This window comes from Macaca thibetana, chromosome 10, assembly GCF_024542745.1.
Source record: "Macaca thibetana thibetana isolate TM-01 chromosome 10, ASM2454274v1, whole genome shotgun sequence".
NCBI lineage: Eukaryota > Metazoa > Chordata > Mammalia > Primates > Cercopithecidae > Macaca > Macaca thibetana.
Genome location: NC_065587.1, coordinates 77377866 through 77395555, shown reverse-complemented (window position 1 = coordinate 77395555; position 17690 = coordinate 77377866). Strand labels below are relative to the sequence as shown.

Below are 17690 nucleotides of genomic sequence, written 5' to 3'. Positions count from 1 at the left end.
TGGAATCCCATCTCTGTCATGTTTTAGTTACATGGCCTTGAGCAAGTTGTTCATCCTCTTTAGGACTCAGTTTCATCATCTGTAAAATGGCGACAATCATAATATTTACTCTTAGAAGCACCTGGGTTTGTGGTGAGGCTTACATGAGCTGAGGCTTGTAAAATATTTCAAAAACTGCTTGCCACAAAAAAATGTTTAATAAAGGTTAGCTGTTACGTTGGTGGAGGTGGCGGTTGATATTTTTCTGGCTATGTCAAGAGGAAGCTCAGTGTACCAGGTGTGACAATACAGAATGGAACCACAGCCTTTCATTTTGTCTAATTTAAATAGAAACATCTCTTTAAGAAAATAAGTATGCCAATCCCAGCACTTTGGGAGGCCAAGGTGGGCGGATCACCTGAGGTCGGGAGTTCGAGACCAGCCTAACCAACATGGAGAATCCCCGTCTCTACTAAAAATACAAAATTAGCCGAGCATGGTGGCGCAGGCCTGTAATCCCAGCTACTCGGAAGGCTGAGGCAGGAGAATCACTTGAACCCGGGAGGCGGAGGTTGCAGTGAATCAGGATCGTGCCATGGCACTCTAGCCTGGGCAACAAGAGTGAAACTCTGTCTCAAAAAACAAAAAACAAAACAAAACAAAACAAAAAAAGAAAAGAAAAGAAAGAAAGAAAGAAAGAAAGGAAAAAAGAAAAGTATGCCAGATGCCCTTCTTCTATTTAAAAAAAAAAAAAAAAAAAAAAGCGTCCTCAAGTTGAAACTACAATGCCTGAAAGAAAAGTGCTAAAGTATTGTGATAGGGTTTGAATCTGCATCTCTGACCAAATCTCATGTCAAATTGTAACCCCCGATGTTGGAAGCGGGGCCTGGTGGGAGATGATTGGATCATGGGGGTGATTTCTTTTGGTTTAACACCATTCCCCTCGGTACTGTTGTTGTGATAGTGAGTTCTCACGAGATCTTGTTGTTCAAAAGTGTGTGACACCTCCTCACTCTCTCTTAGTCCTCCTCCTGCCATGTAAGACACCTGCTTCCACTCTGTTTTCCCATGAGTAAAAGCTCCCTGAGGCCTCCCCAGAAGCAGATGCCACCAGGCTTCCTGTACAGCCTGTGGAACTGTGAGCCAATTAAACCTCTTTTCTTCATAAATTACCCACTCTCTGGCATTTCTTTATAGCAGTACAAGAATGGACTAATACATATTGTTACAGGCCAATTACAAATGAATGGACAGAGATGAGAAATTGTTTAACAGAGTCAATTGCAAAGCAGAACCATCACAGCAAACTAGGTATTAAATACAGCCTCTAAAGAGGTGCCCCTTTGAGTAAGAACAGAAATAGCATGGAACAGAATAAATTCCTTTCTCTTCCTTTGACCCTCAGAAGCGTTGGAGAAGCTATGTGCCAAAGGATTACATCATTCATTGAATGATTGTTGCATAATGAAACAGAACCACAAGCCAGTAAACATAATATGGATTTCTGGAGGGCAAACTGAAAAAATACAGATAATTATAAAATTGTCACATTTAACTACTTAGAAATTCTTCAAGTTGAAATTTGCTCATGACCAATCTGCATCTTTAATATTTAGTGAACTCTCTAAGAATTAGAGAATTGAAGCACGTGTTGCAAGTTACTTGGACAAAGAGGCTCAGTGACCTGGGAAAGGCTCTCATTAGGAAGGAGGGTCAAAAGAAACTTGTAATCCAAATTAGGACAGGTGCTGCTGGCTTTTAGTTGAAAATTCTGGCTTAGGTTCCTGAAATGAAAGCGGGGGCTTTCATTCAATATGGATAACAATCTTTCATTCTGTAGCTCTTTAAAATGAGTAACTACATGATAAACTAATATACATCTATCAGATATAAATGTGTCTCTCTTTGGTAATGTGTGCTAAAATGAATATAAAACAGTGAAGTCAAAATAACCTTTTCTTTGTGTAGCTCAGCAATACATGCAGGCTATTTTGAAATTGGCAAATACAAATATTGACAAACGGGAAAGCCAGTGAAAAGGGGGAATATGGAGGTTTGGTGAACTGAGTTCTGTGTAAGTGCAAATTGGTAAAATGGAATTCACAGCTCTCCCTCCACCTGCCACAAGGTGATGTGGGACTCAAATTGTGTGCAATAGAAGGAACTCATGAAGGAGAGTTATAAAAGTGGCCCACAGCACCCCAAATCTATGACAGAGACATGTATTGTGTAGGAAAACATGTTCCATTGCATTGCAAAAAGAAGAGATTTTAATTTAAAAACCATACTATGGTATGAAAATAGATCCTACAAGTCCAATGGACAATTTTAATGTTGATTATTTTAAGTGAATTCCATCACCTACAAATGAAAACATGCCAGTTAATATATAACATGACTGAAGAACACCATTAATAATGTCAAATAATTTTAAATCTGATAAACAATTACTCAGTATGCCCCATTTGGGAAAAAGACTCTTTCCTGAATATGTTGAATACTTACGAATCCACATGGTTCTCAAATGAAAGGAGAATTGGAAAAGGTGAAGTCTTAAATGCACACTCCGCAATTGCTTCTATTACTTCCTGAAAATGAGAACACATGTATATTCAGTATGCCAGAAATTTTCATCTGTATATTCTTGAGGTGTATTAAATCTATTAATATAGTTATCTTTTCCATTCAGAGAATTGTATCAAATGGCCTGAAATGGCTAGAAGGGATTTCGAGGGCTGCTGGACGGTGCTATTTCCGACTCTTGATTCTGCAAAGTTATAAGAAGATTGGATTTTGGTGGAGGGGAGAGAGAAATGCAAAGGAGAGGATTCTCCTGTCTGCTAATTGTATCTATTTTTTAATAATGAAAGAAATCTAATCATATTATAAATATTTGGGACAGTAAGAGAAGGCAAAAATTTTCACCCACAAATCCACTTTCTGAACCAAACCATTGTTAGCATTTCATTATATTCACTTCTAGTCTGTCTCTCATGGATTTATGTAGTTTAGTTTTAGTTACAGTATATACTCAACTTGTATTTTTAAAAAGCATTGTTATTGAGATGTAACTTTTTTGAGATATAATCTGCCCATTAAAAGTGTACAGTTCAATGGTTTTTAGTATATTCAGAGTCACACGAGCGCCATCTCAATATAAGTTAGAACATTTTTATCGCCTCAAAAAGAAACCATGTACCCACTAGCAGCCACTCCCCATTCCTGCATCCCACCCCACACACCTAGTCCCAGGCAATCATTCATCTACTTTATGTCTTCATAGATTTGCCTATTTTAATTATTTCATATAAATGTAACCATACAATATATGGTTGTTTGTACTGACCATCTTTCACTTAGCATGGTTTCAAAGTTCATCCATGTTGTAACATGTATCAGTACTTCAATTTTCAATCTGCATTTTTAAAAATGTATGTGCCACAAGTTTCAATATGTGTACAAAATTCTAGAAAGTAAAGGTATCAAAATTGATTTAACCATTCCCCAACTGTTGGACAGCTACATTTGCAGAGTTGTCATTCAAATAATTCTACAAAGAACATCTTCATTTTTTCCCTAATATCTTGAATGATTTTCTGGGAATGAATTCTCGGAAGGGGAATTCTTGATTTAAGAATATGAATACTCTTACAGTCCCTCATGTATCTTCAAATTGCTTTTCATTTTAGATTGCCCAGAATAAGGCATGCAGGACCAGATTTCAATGCATGTTCACCAGTTTGGGGCATTATTCTTAAAAATGTTTTTCTTATTTAAATGGTAGTAAAGTGCAGTCTCATTTATTATTTAATTATATCACTTTCAGTAGTAGTGAGGTTTCATATTCCCATACACTTGTTTTTAGTTATATTTATTTTTTCATATTCTCCTTTTAAGTAAGTATTTCCACTCCTATTCCTTACGCCTGAGCCTTTTCTGCTATCGTCTCTACCTTCCCCATTCAACGTATAGCATTCTTTATATCCACTCCTGAAAGCTATTTCCCTGGCCCTAGAGTATAAATAAGGCTTTCTAATTCTGCACTATATTTGCATATATCCTCTAAGAAGGATTTGCCTGCATGGAGCGAGAAGAATCACTTTTACTGTTTCTTAGAAATGAACTCACAGATTATCTTTCATACATAATCAGTTTAACTTTTATGATAGTTGAGTCTGTCAAAAAAAAAAGCAAGCACTATAAAAGGTAAGCAACATCCAGATTTTAAATGCTATATTTGATTTATTTGAGCACAGGCTTTGGATTCAAACAGACTTTTGAATCCTTGCCTCTGAGATTTACAAGCTGTGTGACCTTGGGAAAATCACTTAATGCCTCTGTGTATTGGTTTGCTGACCTATAAAGTGGGGGCAATAAACCTCACTTCACAGATCTGTTGTGAAGACGCAGCAAGAGAAGGCAAAGGACTCAGCTCATCATGGTTATATATTCTCAGTTCAACTAAGGTGCAGAGATATTAACTGACTTACCTTAAGTCATAGAGAAGAGAATCCCAGGAAGGGATTGAATCCCAGGAAGGGATTAAACCCCAGGAAGATTTGTCTGACTCTAGAGCTTATTAATACCCAACCATTGCAGTAACTTCCATGTAGCTAATAATCTCAGCCAACTAAGAGCAAAGCCCTCAAAAGAACTGAGAATAGAGGTCATCAAGGATGTGGATACTAAGTGTGGGAAAAAAAGGGCTGGATTTTGTTTATTTCATAAATTTGGCACTAGTGTATCAGGTAAAGGATAAATACAGTAGAGCCATTCTCGCCTCCTCTCCTTCTCTCACGTCTTTTAATTCCTCAGCAATCTTGTCCAAAATAGATCCCGAGTACAGTCAAGTGTCAGCACCTCCACTGCTATCATCCTAATACAAAAACCACTGCAGTCACTGCTGTGTTAGATTTTATCATCATTGCCACTTATTTGCTTCCCCCTTCCTTTGGGAGGATTCTATCTACACACTCTGTTGACCATAGGCTTGGCCGTGTGTTTTATTTTGGCCAAGGGCCTGGGTGTGAAAATGACATGTGCTGCTGCTGAGTAGAGTCTTGAAGATCCATCATGTTGTTGTCCAGACATTTCTCTTTCTCTTCTCCCATGAGTCCAGTGATATCATAGATGGGGGTTGTTCATTCAATATGAATTCCAAACAATAGCAATCAGAGCCACAGCTGACATCTAACCTGAGTGAGAAGTAAACCTTTGTGGCTGTAAATCACTGTGATCCTGGGGTTTCTTTTTATTGCAGAAAAACCTAGGAGAAGCTGACTGACAGAGTCTTTTTACTGCTTTCCTGGCTTCTAGTGTTTGCCGCTGTATTCCACACCATAGCCAGAGTCATTGCTCCTAAACATGAGTAGACAGTTTCACTCCTTTTAATAAACTTTCCAATGACTTCCCATTTCACATGGAATGAAGTCCAAATTCATTATCATCATCTACAGAGCCTAACTTGATCTGGCACCTGCCATTTCTTTAAATTCATCTCCTTTTCCTCTCCCTCTCTGTCACCTGGATACAGTCCATTGATCTTGTTGCTTTTCCTTGAATATATCAGGCATGCTTTCATCTCACCATCTTTGCACTGTGTTCCTTCAGTCAAAAATACTCACATGAAAGCATGATTTATTGCATTGATTTGGGAGTAAGTACAGCATCTGTGCCTAAACATCACCTTACCAAAGGCCTGCCTCCACCATCCAGACAGCATAACTCAGCTCTCTCTTTTCCTTGCCCACTGATTTAGATTGTTTTAAAGGGCATGTTTCTATGCACTGTATCTTTGTGTTTATTTTGATCTATCTTTTCTCACTAGACAGTGTAAACTTCTTGAGGTAAGAACTTGTTCTCTTCACTGTTCTGCTAAGGCATATTCTAGATGCTCACAAAATACTTTCAGATGAATGAATGAACTCCTGATATGTAACAGAAGAGAAACAGAATTTATCTAGTTGTGTTCCCATTTATTCTTCTATTGACTAGCTCAGAGATGAGCACACATTATTCATAAAGGACCAGGTAGTGTTTTAGGCTTTGCTGGACATAGAACTTCTATTTCTATGGCAACTATTCAACTCTGCCTTTGAAGCTTGTGATGATTAATTTTATGTGTCAACTTGACTGGGTCATGGGGTGCCCAGATATTTGGTTAAACATTCTTCTGGGTGTCTCTGTGAGGGGTTTCTGGAAGAGATTAACATTTACATTGGTAGACCGAGTTAAGCAGCCTGCCCTCCCTAATGTGGATGGGCCTCATTCAATCCACTGGAAGCCTGAATCGGAGAAAAAAAAAAAAAAAGAAAGAAAAGACAGAGTAAAAGAGAATTTACTGTTTCTGCTCGAGTGTTTTTGAGCTGGGACATCGGTCTTCTCCTACCTTGAGACTTGGACTTGTACTGCAGCTTACACCATTGGCTCTCCTTATTCTTACGCCTTTGGATCAGGACTGCTATTGTACCATTAGGTCAGCTGGGTCTCCAGCTTGTCAACTGAAGATCTTGGAATTTCTCAACCTCCATAACCACATGAGCCAGTTCCTTTTAATAACTCTGTCTCTCTAGAAAGAGAGCCAGTCCAGACTAATGCATAGCCCCAAAGCAGCCACCGATAATATGCAAACAATTGGATGTGGCTATGTTCCAACAAAGCTTAATTCACAAAAGCAGATGGCAGGATAAATGTGGCCTGCAGAAGATAATTTGTTGACCTTTGGACTGGTCTGATCATTGGCTTAAGCAAAGCTTAAAACTTGATTGTAACCAAAGTAAATGTAATTTTGTATTATAGAAGGTTGAATGTTGATTCATACGCAATAGCCAGATTAATTTTTTTTTTTTTTTTTTTTTTTTTTTTTTTTTGAGACGGAGTCTCGCTCTGTCGCCTGGGCTGGAGTGCAGTGGCCAGATCTCAGCTCACTGCAAGCTCCGCCTCCCAGGTTCCCGCCATTCTCCTGCCTCAGCCTCCCGAGTAGCTGGGACTACAGGCGCCGCCACCACGCCCGGCTAATTTTTTGTATTTTTAGTAGAGATGGGGTTTCACCGTGTTAGCCAGGATGGTCTCGATCTCCTGACCTCATGATCCACCCGTCTCGGCCTCCCAAAGTGCTGGGATTACAGGCTTGAGCCACCGCGCCCGGCGGTGTTAATTTTTTAACAACTTCATGGCTGAAATTTCCAATAAACATTAAGCTTTAATTTTTTTTAAAGTCCTTCAGATATACATGTAAATAAAAGTGTAGTTAGTCTTGCTACCTGTTGTTTTTCTTGAAATGAAGTCTTGCTCTGTTGCCCAGGCTGGAGTGCCATAGCATGATCTCGGTTCATTGTAACCTCTGCCTCCTTGGTTCAGGCGATTCTTGTGCCTTAGCTCCCAAGCAGCTGGGACTACAGGCACGTACCACCACACTCAGCTAATGTTTTGTGTTTTTAGTAGAGATGGGGTTTTGCCATGTTGGCCAGGCTGGTTTTGAACTTCTGACCTCAACTGATCTGCCTGCCTCAGCCTCCCAAAGTGCTGGGATTACAGGCATGAGGACTGTGCTGGCCAGCTTTGCTAACTTTTCTGATGATGGCTCTCTTCGTTGTCTATTTGAGAACTTCTCCAGCCACCTTTAATAATGAAAGTGGATTGTGGGCTCGCCTCATTGGTATTTAGGCCAAGGAGAGTTAAATCTGAAGGTGGGTAAGCCCCTCTTCCCCTCCTCTAATTTAGGAAGTGAGTATTTAGCTTCAGGTCAAATCTCTCTCATATCTTTATCTTAGGCTGATAAAATGTGAGTGCTTCTCTGGGCCTGCTCTTAGAATTGTAGGGAGTCCATGCACCCCCATCTTCGTAGCTCCCTGGGTTTCATTCTCTCTTCCCACAGTGGGGATGCTAGTGTGGTCTGAACTACAACTGGGCCACTGGGGTTCCTAGATTTTCCTGTCTTGCTTCGCCTGCTTTTCCCTTTGTCCTGCCTCTGACATTGTGTACTTCTGATCTTGTGTGCTTGACTTAGGACTCATGTTTGCAGTGGAGCATCCAAGCTCATCTGTTGTTCCCTTCTCTGCTCCTACTGGACCCCTAACCAAGGCCTGGGCTGTGTTTAGTTTACTACAATTTGGGCTTCTGGTACCTTCCTGGAAGTGAAGTGGATGCCATGGGTTGAGCGTAGAGGATGCCCACAGCTTCTACCATGGCAGCCTTACAGATAACTTAATTCAGCCCCCCACCTTCACTCTGGCTTAATAAGTCCATGCCCAGGTAATACACAACCATTATATTTACAGAAAGAAAGATAAGATTTGACTTTTATGCATTTCAATGATAACATCAGAAGCTCACATTTATAGAGTAGTCACTGCATGCCATGCATAGTTTAAGCAATATTTGTGTATTAAGTACAGTTACTGAATGCTTACTTATAATCACCCCAGGAGGTAAACACTATTATCATCTCCATTTTGCTGGTAACAAAGGAAACTTGCACTGGGAAGGAAGCTTCTCCAAGGTCTTGCAGCAACTGAATGGAAGAGCTGGTACTGGACCCCTGTCAGTCAGCTCCAGAGAGCATCCTTGCCTTCTGCGTTCACCTTTCTCTCTTTCTCACCCATCCTTCTCCCTCCTCTCTCTGTCCACCTCTCCCCATCTCTACCATAACTTTAGCTAGCAGCTTAGGAAACCTTTTGCAATTATTAAACCAAAAAAAAAAAAAGAATTACTAAATTTCATCTAATAATTTTTAGTTAAGAGCAACTGAAAACTTTAGAAGTTCCACTGGAGAACTTTCATGCTTTTGTGCCTTTGAAATATTTTGTATGGTGTGCATGATCAGTCAGAATGAGAAAACCAGTTATCGCTTTTAAGTTTCACTCTTTCATACTTGCCATAATTGGTAGACATTGGATGTGAAAGTACAGTAATGCTCCATTTTTCCTTATCAAGCCAAAACTGTTTTTCAGAGACTTGTAGCACTAGATTCAATAATCTATAAACCGTATGGTTCAATTACTAAACTCCAGTGAGACAAACTGCCCTTGAAATCCTTTATCCTTGACAGACAACAGTAGGTGTATTTGGATATCCATTTTATATGTGCATTTAGGTAGCAGTGAAATTGCATCCTAAATTATTGTTTCTCTCAGGGAATGAATGACACTTTATTTTCAGAAATGCTCAACTTAACCTACTCAAATTTAATACATTTTCCTCATATATTTTATTACATTATCCAGTTTTCCATCTTGTATAATTGCTGGTTAAAAGGAAGCTGCCTAAAGGGAGAAAAATCACTCAGGGAAAGAGGTGGGTGGGTGGTGTCAAGCGTAAGGAGAAAGGATATTGGATGGGAGAAGACAGAATGAAAACCAAGTGGTGAATTGCTATGTCTAGGCCACCAGGAAGACTAATGTGATGAGGCATAGAAACAGATACATGGGACAAATAATAAAGCCAGACTACAAAACAAAAAGCCCTTCATAAAGAGGCTGAATGTCTCCTTTCCCAGAGTATAACTTTTTATTTTGACCCATACAGTCAATAGGGAGCAAATGCCAATAGGATCTCTTGCTTTTGGGATCTATCACACAGAAGCTTTCCAGGTCACACACACTGAAAGCAGATACACTGGGGGACATAAAAATGAACTCCGCAATCAGTGTATTTTGCTGCAGTGCTATGCAGTGGAGCTATAGAATACAGTCTCATTATACTGTGAATATCTGGCCCAAATGTTCAGGGCAGCTAAAACTGGCAAATGTTGGGGGAATGTTTTCCCTGCCTCTACCAACATATTATGTGAAGGATGGAGAAAGACAAATTCACTTATCTGATGAGCAGAGGCAAGAAAGACTAAAAATGGAGGTTATGCTATATTTGATCTACTTGCTTTGGGAAGGGAAAATTCATCCAAAAACATTTATTGAGCACCTACTATATGTCGGGTTCTGCTCAAAGAAGAGAACTTGGGACAGATTAGAGAACAGAACAAAGAGCCCTGTCTTTGTGGAGCTTATGCGTTAGTAGAAGAGACAATAGACAAGGAACATAGGAATTAAGCAAATTAGGCAGATTGTTAGAAGGTGATATGATAAGAGCCTTAGGAAAATACAATACTAAAAAGTTGGCATGTCAGGGTTATAAAGCGTGGGGATTGGGAGTGGTAGCTGGTGACAGTAGTAAATAGATCAGTCCCAGGAGGCCTCACTGAGAAGGCGACGTTTGAGGAAGGCTTCAAGGAGGCAAGGGAATAACCAGGCAGATACCTATGGGAAGACCATTCCAGGCAGAGAGAAGAGCCTATGCAAAGGCTGTGAGGTGGGACCAGCCTGGCACAGCCAAGGAACAGCAAGGTCAGTATAGTTGGAGCCCAGTGGGTGAGGGGGAAAGCAGTAAGAAACAAGGTAATGGGGGGATTGCAGATTATGTAGGCCCTTGTGCCCTGTTTCTCTTCTTACTCTTTCTTACAAAGTCACCTTACACACTGGGTTCAGGGAAAGCAGACTGTAGGCTGATAATCATGCAAGTAGGGTTGGGACTAGGATGAGGCAAGAGAAGCGACTAAGTGCAAAATTTAAAGAGACACTCACTCTCTAGTGCCAGCTCCGTGCTTACACGGCCCTGAGAGCAAAGACACCCTTAAATTTTACTTGCTAGGTAACTTACTTGCCTTCCTCTAGTCTCAGTCCTGATGCAAAGCATCCTTGCTACTGTATATCTGTCTGCAAAATAGGTTGGCATTTCTACTCCCCACATCCATCCTCACCCACTGTCACCTACCTACATCTCAGCGAGAACTGTCTATCCTGCTATGGGCATTAGCAGGAGGAACAGCTGGAAAAACCAACTGGGATGATGAATTCACTCCTCTCTTTAGCCATCCTGGTTACCTCCCCACTCCCAACTCTAGCAGGCAGAGAGAGGAAGCAGCATTCTGGGCTAGATTTCGTCTTTAAGCCTCTCACCTGCTGGCAAGTGTGTGGACATGGTTGAGAAGCCTTGCTTCCAGAGCCCAGGAAGATGTATTCAATCAGCCTGTGACTCTGGGATTACAGATGTAATTGAAGAACCACTTCTATGATCAAGTGCACAAGGAGAGTCACTCCAAGTTGACTCAATGGCAGGCAGAAGCCAAGAAGCAAATGCTCCACATAAAATAAATATGCCTTAGGATATGCTTGCTGTTTGTTCTCCCCCAAGGAACTCAGAGAACTTGGAGGATTTCAAATTATTAAGAAAATAACAATTGCTTCTCACAATGTCTCTGGAGGGTAGACAGGGCAGTGGCCTGGGAAGTGGGGCAGGTCTTCCTGGCGGACAGACAGTGTGTGGTGCCACCAGCTCTCAGCTCCATCAGGGCATGCTGTCTGCCATTCCAGGAACATCATCATGCATCAACAGACAGATGAGCCCAAGATGCACTGGCTCCACACGAGGGTCACCTGTCTCCACTTTTTCTTAAAGAGCCCAACTATGTTAAACTGTATCTTAGGTAGTTGACAAAGGACCACAGCAAGGTCTGAGAGGGAGGAAGCGGGACTATGGAATGAATTTTAAAAAACATTGATTTTCCACTTAAGAAAATGCAAGGGTCATAATCGTGCTCAATTTCAGGAACAGACACAACTTTTAAAGATTTCAATCAGAATTAACGTCAACCCCATATTCAACTTTGTTGTAAAATTTACATGAAGGGTGCTATTTTCTCTAATTATTGCATTGTAGGCTAAGTTGAAGAAATCATGAAAAGTCATATTCCTTAGGCACAACATAATACGCATATTTTTAGGTGTGAATGATATTACTGCTGAAAAAATTTTTATTATTGTCTAATACAGCAACTTCGATCAGAAAAATCCTTTTGTTTAAACAGAAACTTGGCTGTCCCTTGAAAATCTTGCTTCTTGTTAGCTGCTGTCTTCAGTGATCACTGTGTATTTTCTCACATCTCAAGTGTTTCACAGTAAGAAGCTGGGTTTGGGATCTTTTTGCTCTCAATGCTACTTCTAAAACACTACCTTTCAATCTTCTGGAAAAAAAAAATAACCCTAGTTCCCATGAAGCAGCCAAAAGAGTTTTTACCTCTTCTTCACTTCTGCCATCTACTGAGCCACCCTCATTCAGCAAAGAGTTGGCAAGTGGCTCACAGTTTCTTCATTCAAAGCTTTTTCACTAACCTTGGCAATATCAACATTATATTCATCCCATACTCTATCTTCTCAGTACTCTAATCTCCCATTTTCAACGGCCTTGTCTCCACTCACCTTAGTTACTTACATACTTGGAGTCTGTTTCCTTGGTTGCTTCAGATAAGAGTTGGTGACACTTCCCTGAGACCCAGGTATCCCAGGCAATAGGGCTTATGCCTTGGGACCTAGTGCAAGAGGTTGTCCTCTAGCCCTTCTCTTCTGATTCCCATTTAAAGGGGTAAAAAAGCCTGAGTCAGCCAAGAGAACATTTTCCCTGAAGCCCACACCTTCTTTCTCCAGTCACTCTCCAAGTACCTAGGACCCCAGATTTCCCCTACTCCAACTGCCCCAACCCCCTGGGGAAGGCTCTTTGCAGGAGATGTGGACAGACTTTAGACATTTGGGCTTGGGTGTCCATACACATGAATGTGAGGCCCTTTGTGGTGCAAAATAGAGCTAAAGTTGGAAAAAGAAGAGAGACCAAATGCACCTCATTTCTCATTAACAAGAATGACTGATGCATCTTTATCAATAACAGCTTTAGTCCTGCTTCCTAGATAGGATTTACTAAGATACCCTCTCATAGGATTGTTCCTGCTTGCTGACAGCACCCAATCCATTGCAAAACCCTTCTCCCTTGAACCATCCCCCAAATCGCCTACTATAAGCCCAAGTTCTGTAACTCCTCTCTAATACACTTTTACTGAGATACCCCAGCTCCCCACAACATGTGTTCTCCTTTGTTGTATGAGCAAACAAATCTAACTTGACCATAGGTATGTTCCCGGGGGTCTTTGACTGGTTGGCATCACCATTCCAACAGCTAGCATCACAGAATGGAATCTTATCTAATAATTAACAGTAGTAATTAATATTATCATCCTGAAAAGAAAGTCAAAAAATCTAGAATTACCTGAAACAATATTAATGAACTTTCTAAACAATGTGGAGTGAAAAAAGCAAGTCATAAAATAATGTATACTATAGTGTGAATCAATGTACAAGTGAAAAAAATTGGTGAAGTTACATCATTTAGGGCTGCACATAAATTTGTTCTTTGTGCTCTAAAGAAGTGCAAAGTAGGGATCACTGTAATAGTCAGGACAGTGGTCACCTCTGAGGGTAAACAGGTCATTCTGATGGGAATGGATACATGGAAGTGTTTCAGGTACACCCAAGTTTCTATTTCTCAATTTAGATGGTAGTTACATGGATGCATACTTTATAGCCATTAGTTAAAGCATATAAATAAGTTGTCTGTATTCTTTAAGTATGTACATTTCACAAAAATAAAATGCAAGAAATTAGGAGTAAGAGTGCTAAAGAGGACAAGACAAATACATTGATATTCCTTTCACAAGACAGTTTCCTTAGAATTTGGTTAGCATGGATTAATTCACCTGATGCCAATTATTCATGAATAAACAGCCAAATTTTAGCCTCCGAAATTGCAAAGATGATTAACAGCCTTTGGACTTAATTGTGATGACTGGGACTTTCTACCTTAGAAGGCTTTAACCAAAAGGAATCAGGTGTCCCCAGCTGCCTCTCTTAGTAACATTCATAAACCTTACCTTGAAAGATATTTCAGTTGTCATGGTGAAGCCATGGGTGATGACAGGTTCCTCTTCTGCAGTTCGTCCCTTCCAGCAGTCCAGCTCCACACAGCGACAACCAGACAGAAGCACTTGGCGATACATCTCAACAGAGGAGTTTCCAGCCAGTTGGCCAGCTATAAAATACCAACAAAACAAACCCCAGATTCCCAATAAGCAAGGAAGACAGTGGTGCTTTCTTAGAAAGGCTCCTCAATAGTAGGAAAACAGAGTCTAAGAGCTGGAGCAGTTATTCTTTGCCTTTCTTCTGCCTCAACACACTAGAAGGTAATGGCTCAATCTCAAATAGAATCTGTAGTAGTGCTTTGGGGAAAGATAGGGCATTGTAACAATAACAACGATGCACATTTATTAACTATTTACCATGTGCCAATTACAGGTTTTTGGACTGTATATATATTAAACATTTAATCTTCACAAAAAAATCTCTGTGGTATAACTATTTAATAAAAAGAAAATACCCATTTCACATAGTAAAATGGCACAGAGTTAAGTTGCCCAAGTTTCCATTGCTAGGAAGTAGAAGATCCAGGATTATAGCATCAAAACTCACTCTTTTAATTCTGACTGCCTCCTGATGAGAATTTATTGCTGGAAGACTGTTCTTTTATATAAGCCAGCTGCCTCTGACATGTTTGCTGAAGGCACAAATGCTGAGAAAGCTAAACCTTCTGTTTTTAAAAGGCTCTTCTAAAAAAATAAATTTAAATTAAACAGAGGAGTGCAAAACTTATTCTCTAATAATTACAAAATGTTGTTGAAAGAAACTAAAGAAGATCCAAATAAATGGAAATACATCTCATGTTCATGGAACAGAAGACTTGGTATTGCTAAGATGACACTACTCCCCACCATTGGCCTAAAGATACAATTCTTATCAAAATCTCACCAGGCTTTTTTGGAAAAAAGGGACAAGCTGATCCAAAGTTCATACAGAAATGTAAGTAACCTTAAATAGCCAACGCAATCTTGAAAAATAAGAACAAAGTTGGAGGAATCACACTTCTCAAAACTTACAACAAAGCTACAGTAATCAAGACCATGTGGTAGTGGCATAAAGAAAGACATATAGATTAATGGAAATAGAACTGAGATTTCCAAACTAAACCCTCAATTTATGGTCAACTGATTTTCAACAATTGCCAAGACAATTCAGTGTGAAAGAACAGTCTTTTCAACAGTGTTGGGACAACTGGATAGCCACACACACACAAAAGAAGAAGAATCCTTACCTCATAACATACAGAACTAAACTCAAATTGGATCAAGTGTATAAATGTAAGAGCTAAAACTATAAAACCTTTAGGAGAAAACATAGCAGTAAATTTTTTGTGATCTTGATTAGGCAATGGGTTTGTAGATACAACACCAAAAACACAAGCAACAGAAGAAAAAGATAAACTTTACAAGAATTAGACTTTTGTGAGTAGAACTAACATACCCTAGTAAAGTGATGAGAATTATTATAATCAAAAATCTGAAAGGTCTGAGGTCCTTGATTATGATACACAGGGCATGGAAGCCAAAAGCTCCTATTTTACTTAAGTCAATGGAAGTCCTAATTTCAGGATAAATTATTTTTGAAAGAGTAATAATAAACAGCTCTTTCAACAGGCCCATTCGCAACACATAAATTTAAGTCTTTGGTTTTCCCTATTAAAGATTTTCTTTCATTTATACTCTATAAGCCCCAATCATTTTTTTAAAGTTTTTCTTCTTCTTTCTTTGAGATGGGATCTCACTCTGTCACCTAGGCTAGAAAGCAGTGGTGTGATCATAGCTCACTGAAGCCTCAACCTCCTGGGCTCAAGTCATCCTCCTTCCTAAGCCTCCTAAGTAGCTGGGGCCACTGATGTGCACGAGCATGCTCAAATAATTTTTGTATTTTCTTTAGAGACAGGGTCTCCTTATGTTGCCCAGGTTGGTCTCAAACTCCTGGGCTCAACTGATCCTCCTGCTTCTGCCTCAGGAAGTGCTGAGATTACAGGCATAAACCACCACATTTGGTCTACCATCATTTTTTTAAATAGCCAGTTAAAAGATGGCATATTGATGCAAACTGTTAAAATGACTTTGAAATGGACAAGATGTGCCCCGTGGAGACACACAGGACAAATAAAATGGGATTAAGCCCACTAGCTTAATTTTATTTTTATATGCATGTCATAATACTCAACCATCAGCATAACAAAAGCATGACATTTTTGAGTTCTATGGAGCCCTAGTAAATGCACTGAAAGGCTGATTAAGTGGGTCTGCATAATAACTTTTCCTTACTGGAAAAATGGGATGTTTTTAACACAATGATGCATTTGGAAAAGCAGAAATGCTGACAAAATGACCTAGAAAGTTCCTGATGCTGGATAATCAAATTGCCATTAATAATTGCCTCAAAGTTCATTGTCATGGCAAAGATTTACAAAGGTCTTTTTTGCATTAGGGACAAGGGGACAGTGGGAGTAAAGGGGAAAAGACAAACATTTATATGTTATTCCTAAACTTAAAGGGGAGCTATAGCTAAAGGAAGTGAATAATTCAAATATTATTCAGTTATTTAATTTAAAATACTTGCTCCTGCAGAAAATTACACCTGTATTAAAGAATAGAGCAGATTTTTGTGTGTACTGTTTAGAGAATTGTTTAAGCACATTATTGACTATATCAACACAATTACATTTTGCACAATTTCTGAATCAATTTCATTAATACTAGTTGAATGTTACTAACTTTAGTAAGGATAGCGTGATGAATTCAATCAGATTTAACAGTGTATCAAAGTAGATAAATACCTAACAGACACTAGAGCATTCTGTAATAAGAGGTTCAACGTTTTGAGAAACATTTCCTTAGATTTTCTTGTGAGTATTTTGAATCAAAGAACAATTAGAAGGAATTTGATGTATTTTTTGAATGTTGATCAATTAATGTTTTGAAAACCATGGTAAGGCATGAGGTTGGGTTTGTGAGATGCAAAGGAATGTGGGGAAAAAACTGAAAAATAAAAAAGAGAAAGAGTTTATTGTCCAACAGCTAAGACCAAAAGAATCCCTCCAAGGTAAACTCATTGTTCATTCTTAAAATGAATACTTTTTATTAGAAATGGAAGCCTCCCAAAGAAAGCATACTTTGAGAAAACCCACATTTATCCATAATTATCCTATTCCTTGGAATGCATGTTAGGTTCCCTGTATGTTTTACTTCATTTATGGAAATATTTTTCAAACACATGTATTCATATTCTCTGTTACTCTCTTCTGCCTTAAGCCTCAAAGCTGATTTATTTTTGTTCACTAAAATTCTTAACTCCTCATTATTATATCTCATCTACCCATTATATTTCCATTTGAATATATTGACTAAATATAGCTTCTGGGGCTAGGGGATCGCTGAAGGTTGAGATTAGTGATAGGTCATGAGTCATTCAACCTTTGGTATTTCTGAAACTAGTATTTGACATCATCTCTCCCTGGCTCTGAACACCCTCTGGAATACATTCCAAGCCCATGATTGAACTTGGGAGCTGAAGCTCCTTCTCAGAGTAATTCATAATACTGCTCCAAGTCACAGCTCTGCAACTTCTCACTTGACTGCATTCATTTTGGGTGGCTGGTTACATTCCCTTGAGCTTTGTCTCACATTACCCAAGGCATCCAGGGATAGAAAAAACCAGAAGATCGAAAATAGCAATCCTTCCATTAACACAAACTTCTGAAGAATTTCTCATCTTGCAGTGGCTGATGATTAATTGCCTGTTTTCATATTTATCATTAATGTCTTCCCTCCAACCTCCAGGGTAAGAAGGTTCTAGAATGTGATATATTTGTGAATTCAGTGGCCTTCTTCAATAGTCATTGTCCCCTTCAACAGATGGGAATGAGGACTATATTTCCTTGCTTTCAATGCTATGACAGCCATTCAG

The 17690-nt window shown here is 39.3% G+C and overlaps 1 protein-coding gene across 2 annotated transcripts in view; it reads right to left on the bottom strand.

Annotated features, from left to right (window-relative positions):
• PLCB1 (phospholipase C beta 1) overlaps positions 1-17690 on the bottom strand; it is a 741541-nt gene that overhangs the window by 174441 nt on the left and 549410 nt on the right. For both annotated transcript variants that reach the window (XM_050807500.1, XM_050807501.1), the window contains exons 11-12: positions 13730-13887; positions 2485-2567 (exon numbers count right to left, since the gene is read on the bottom strand). In XM_050807500.1, coding sequence (XP_050663457.1) covers positions 2485-2567; positions 13730-13887 — 241 coding nt within the window. The remainder of the gene's footprint in view (positions 1-2484; positions 2568-13729; positions 13888-17690) is intronic.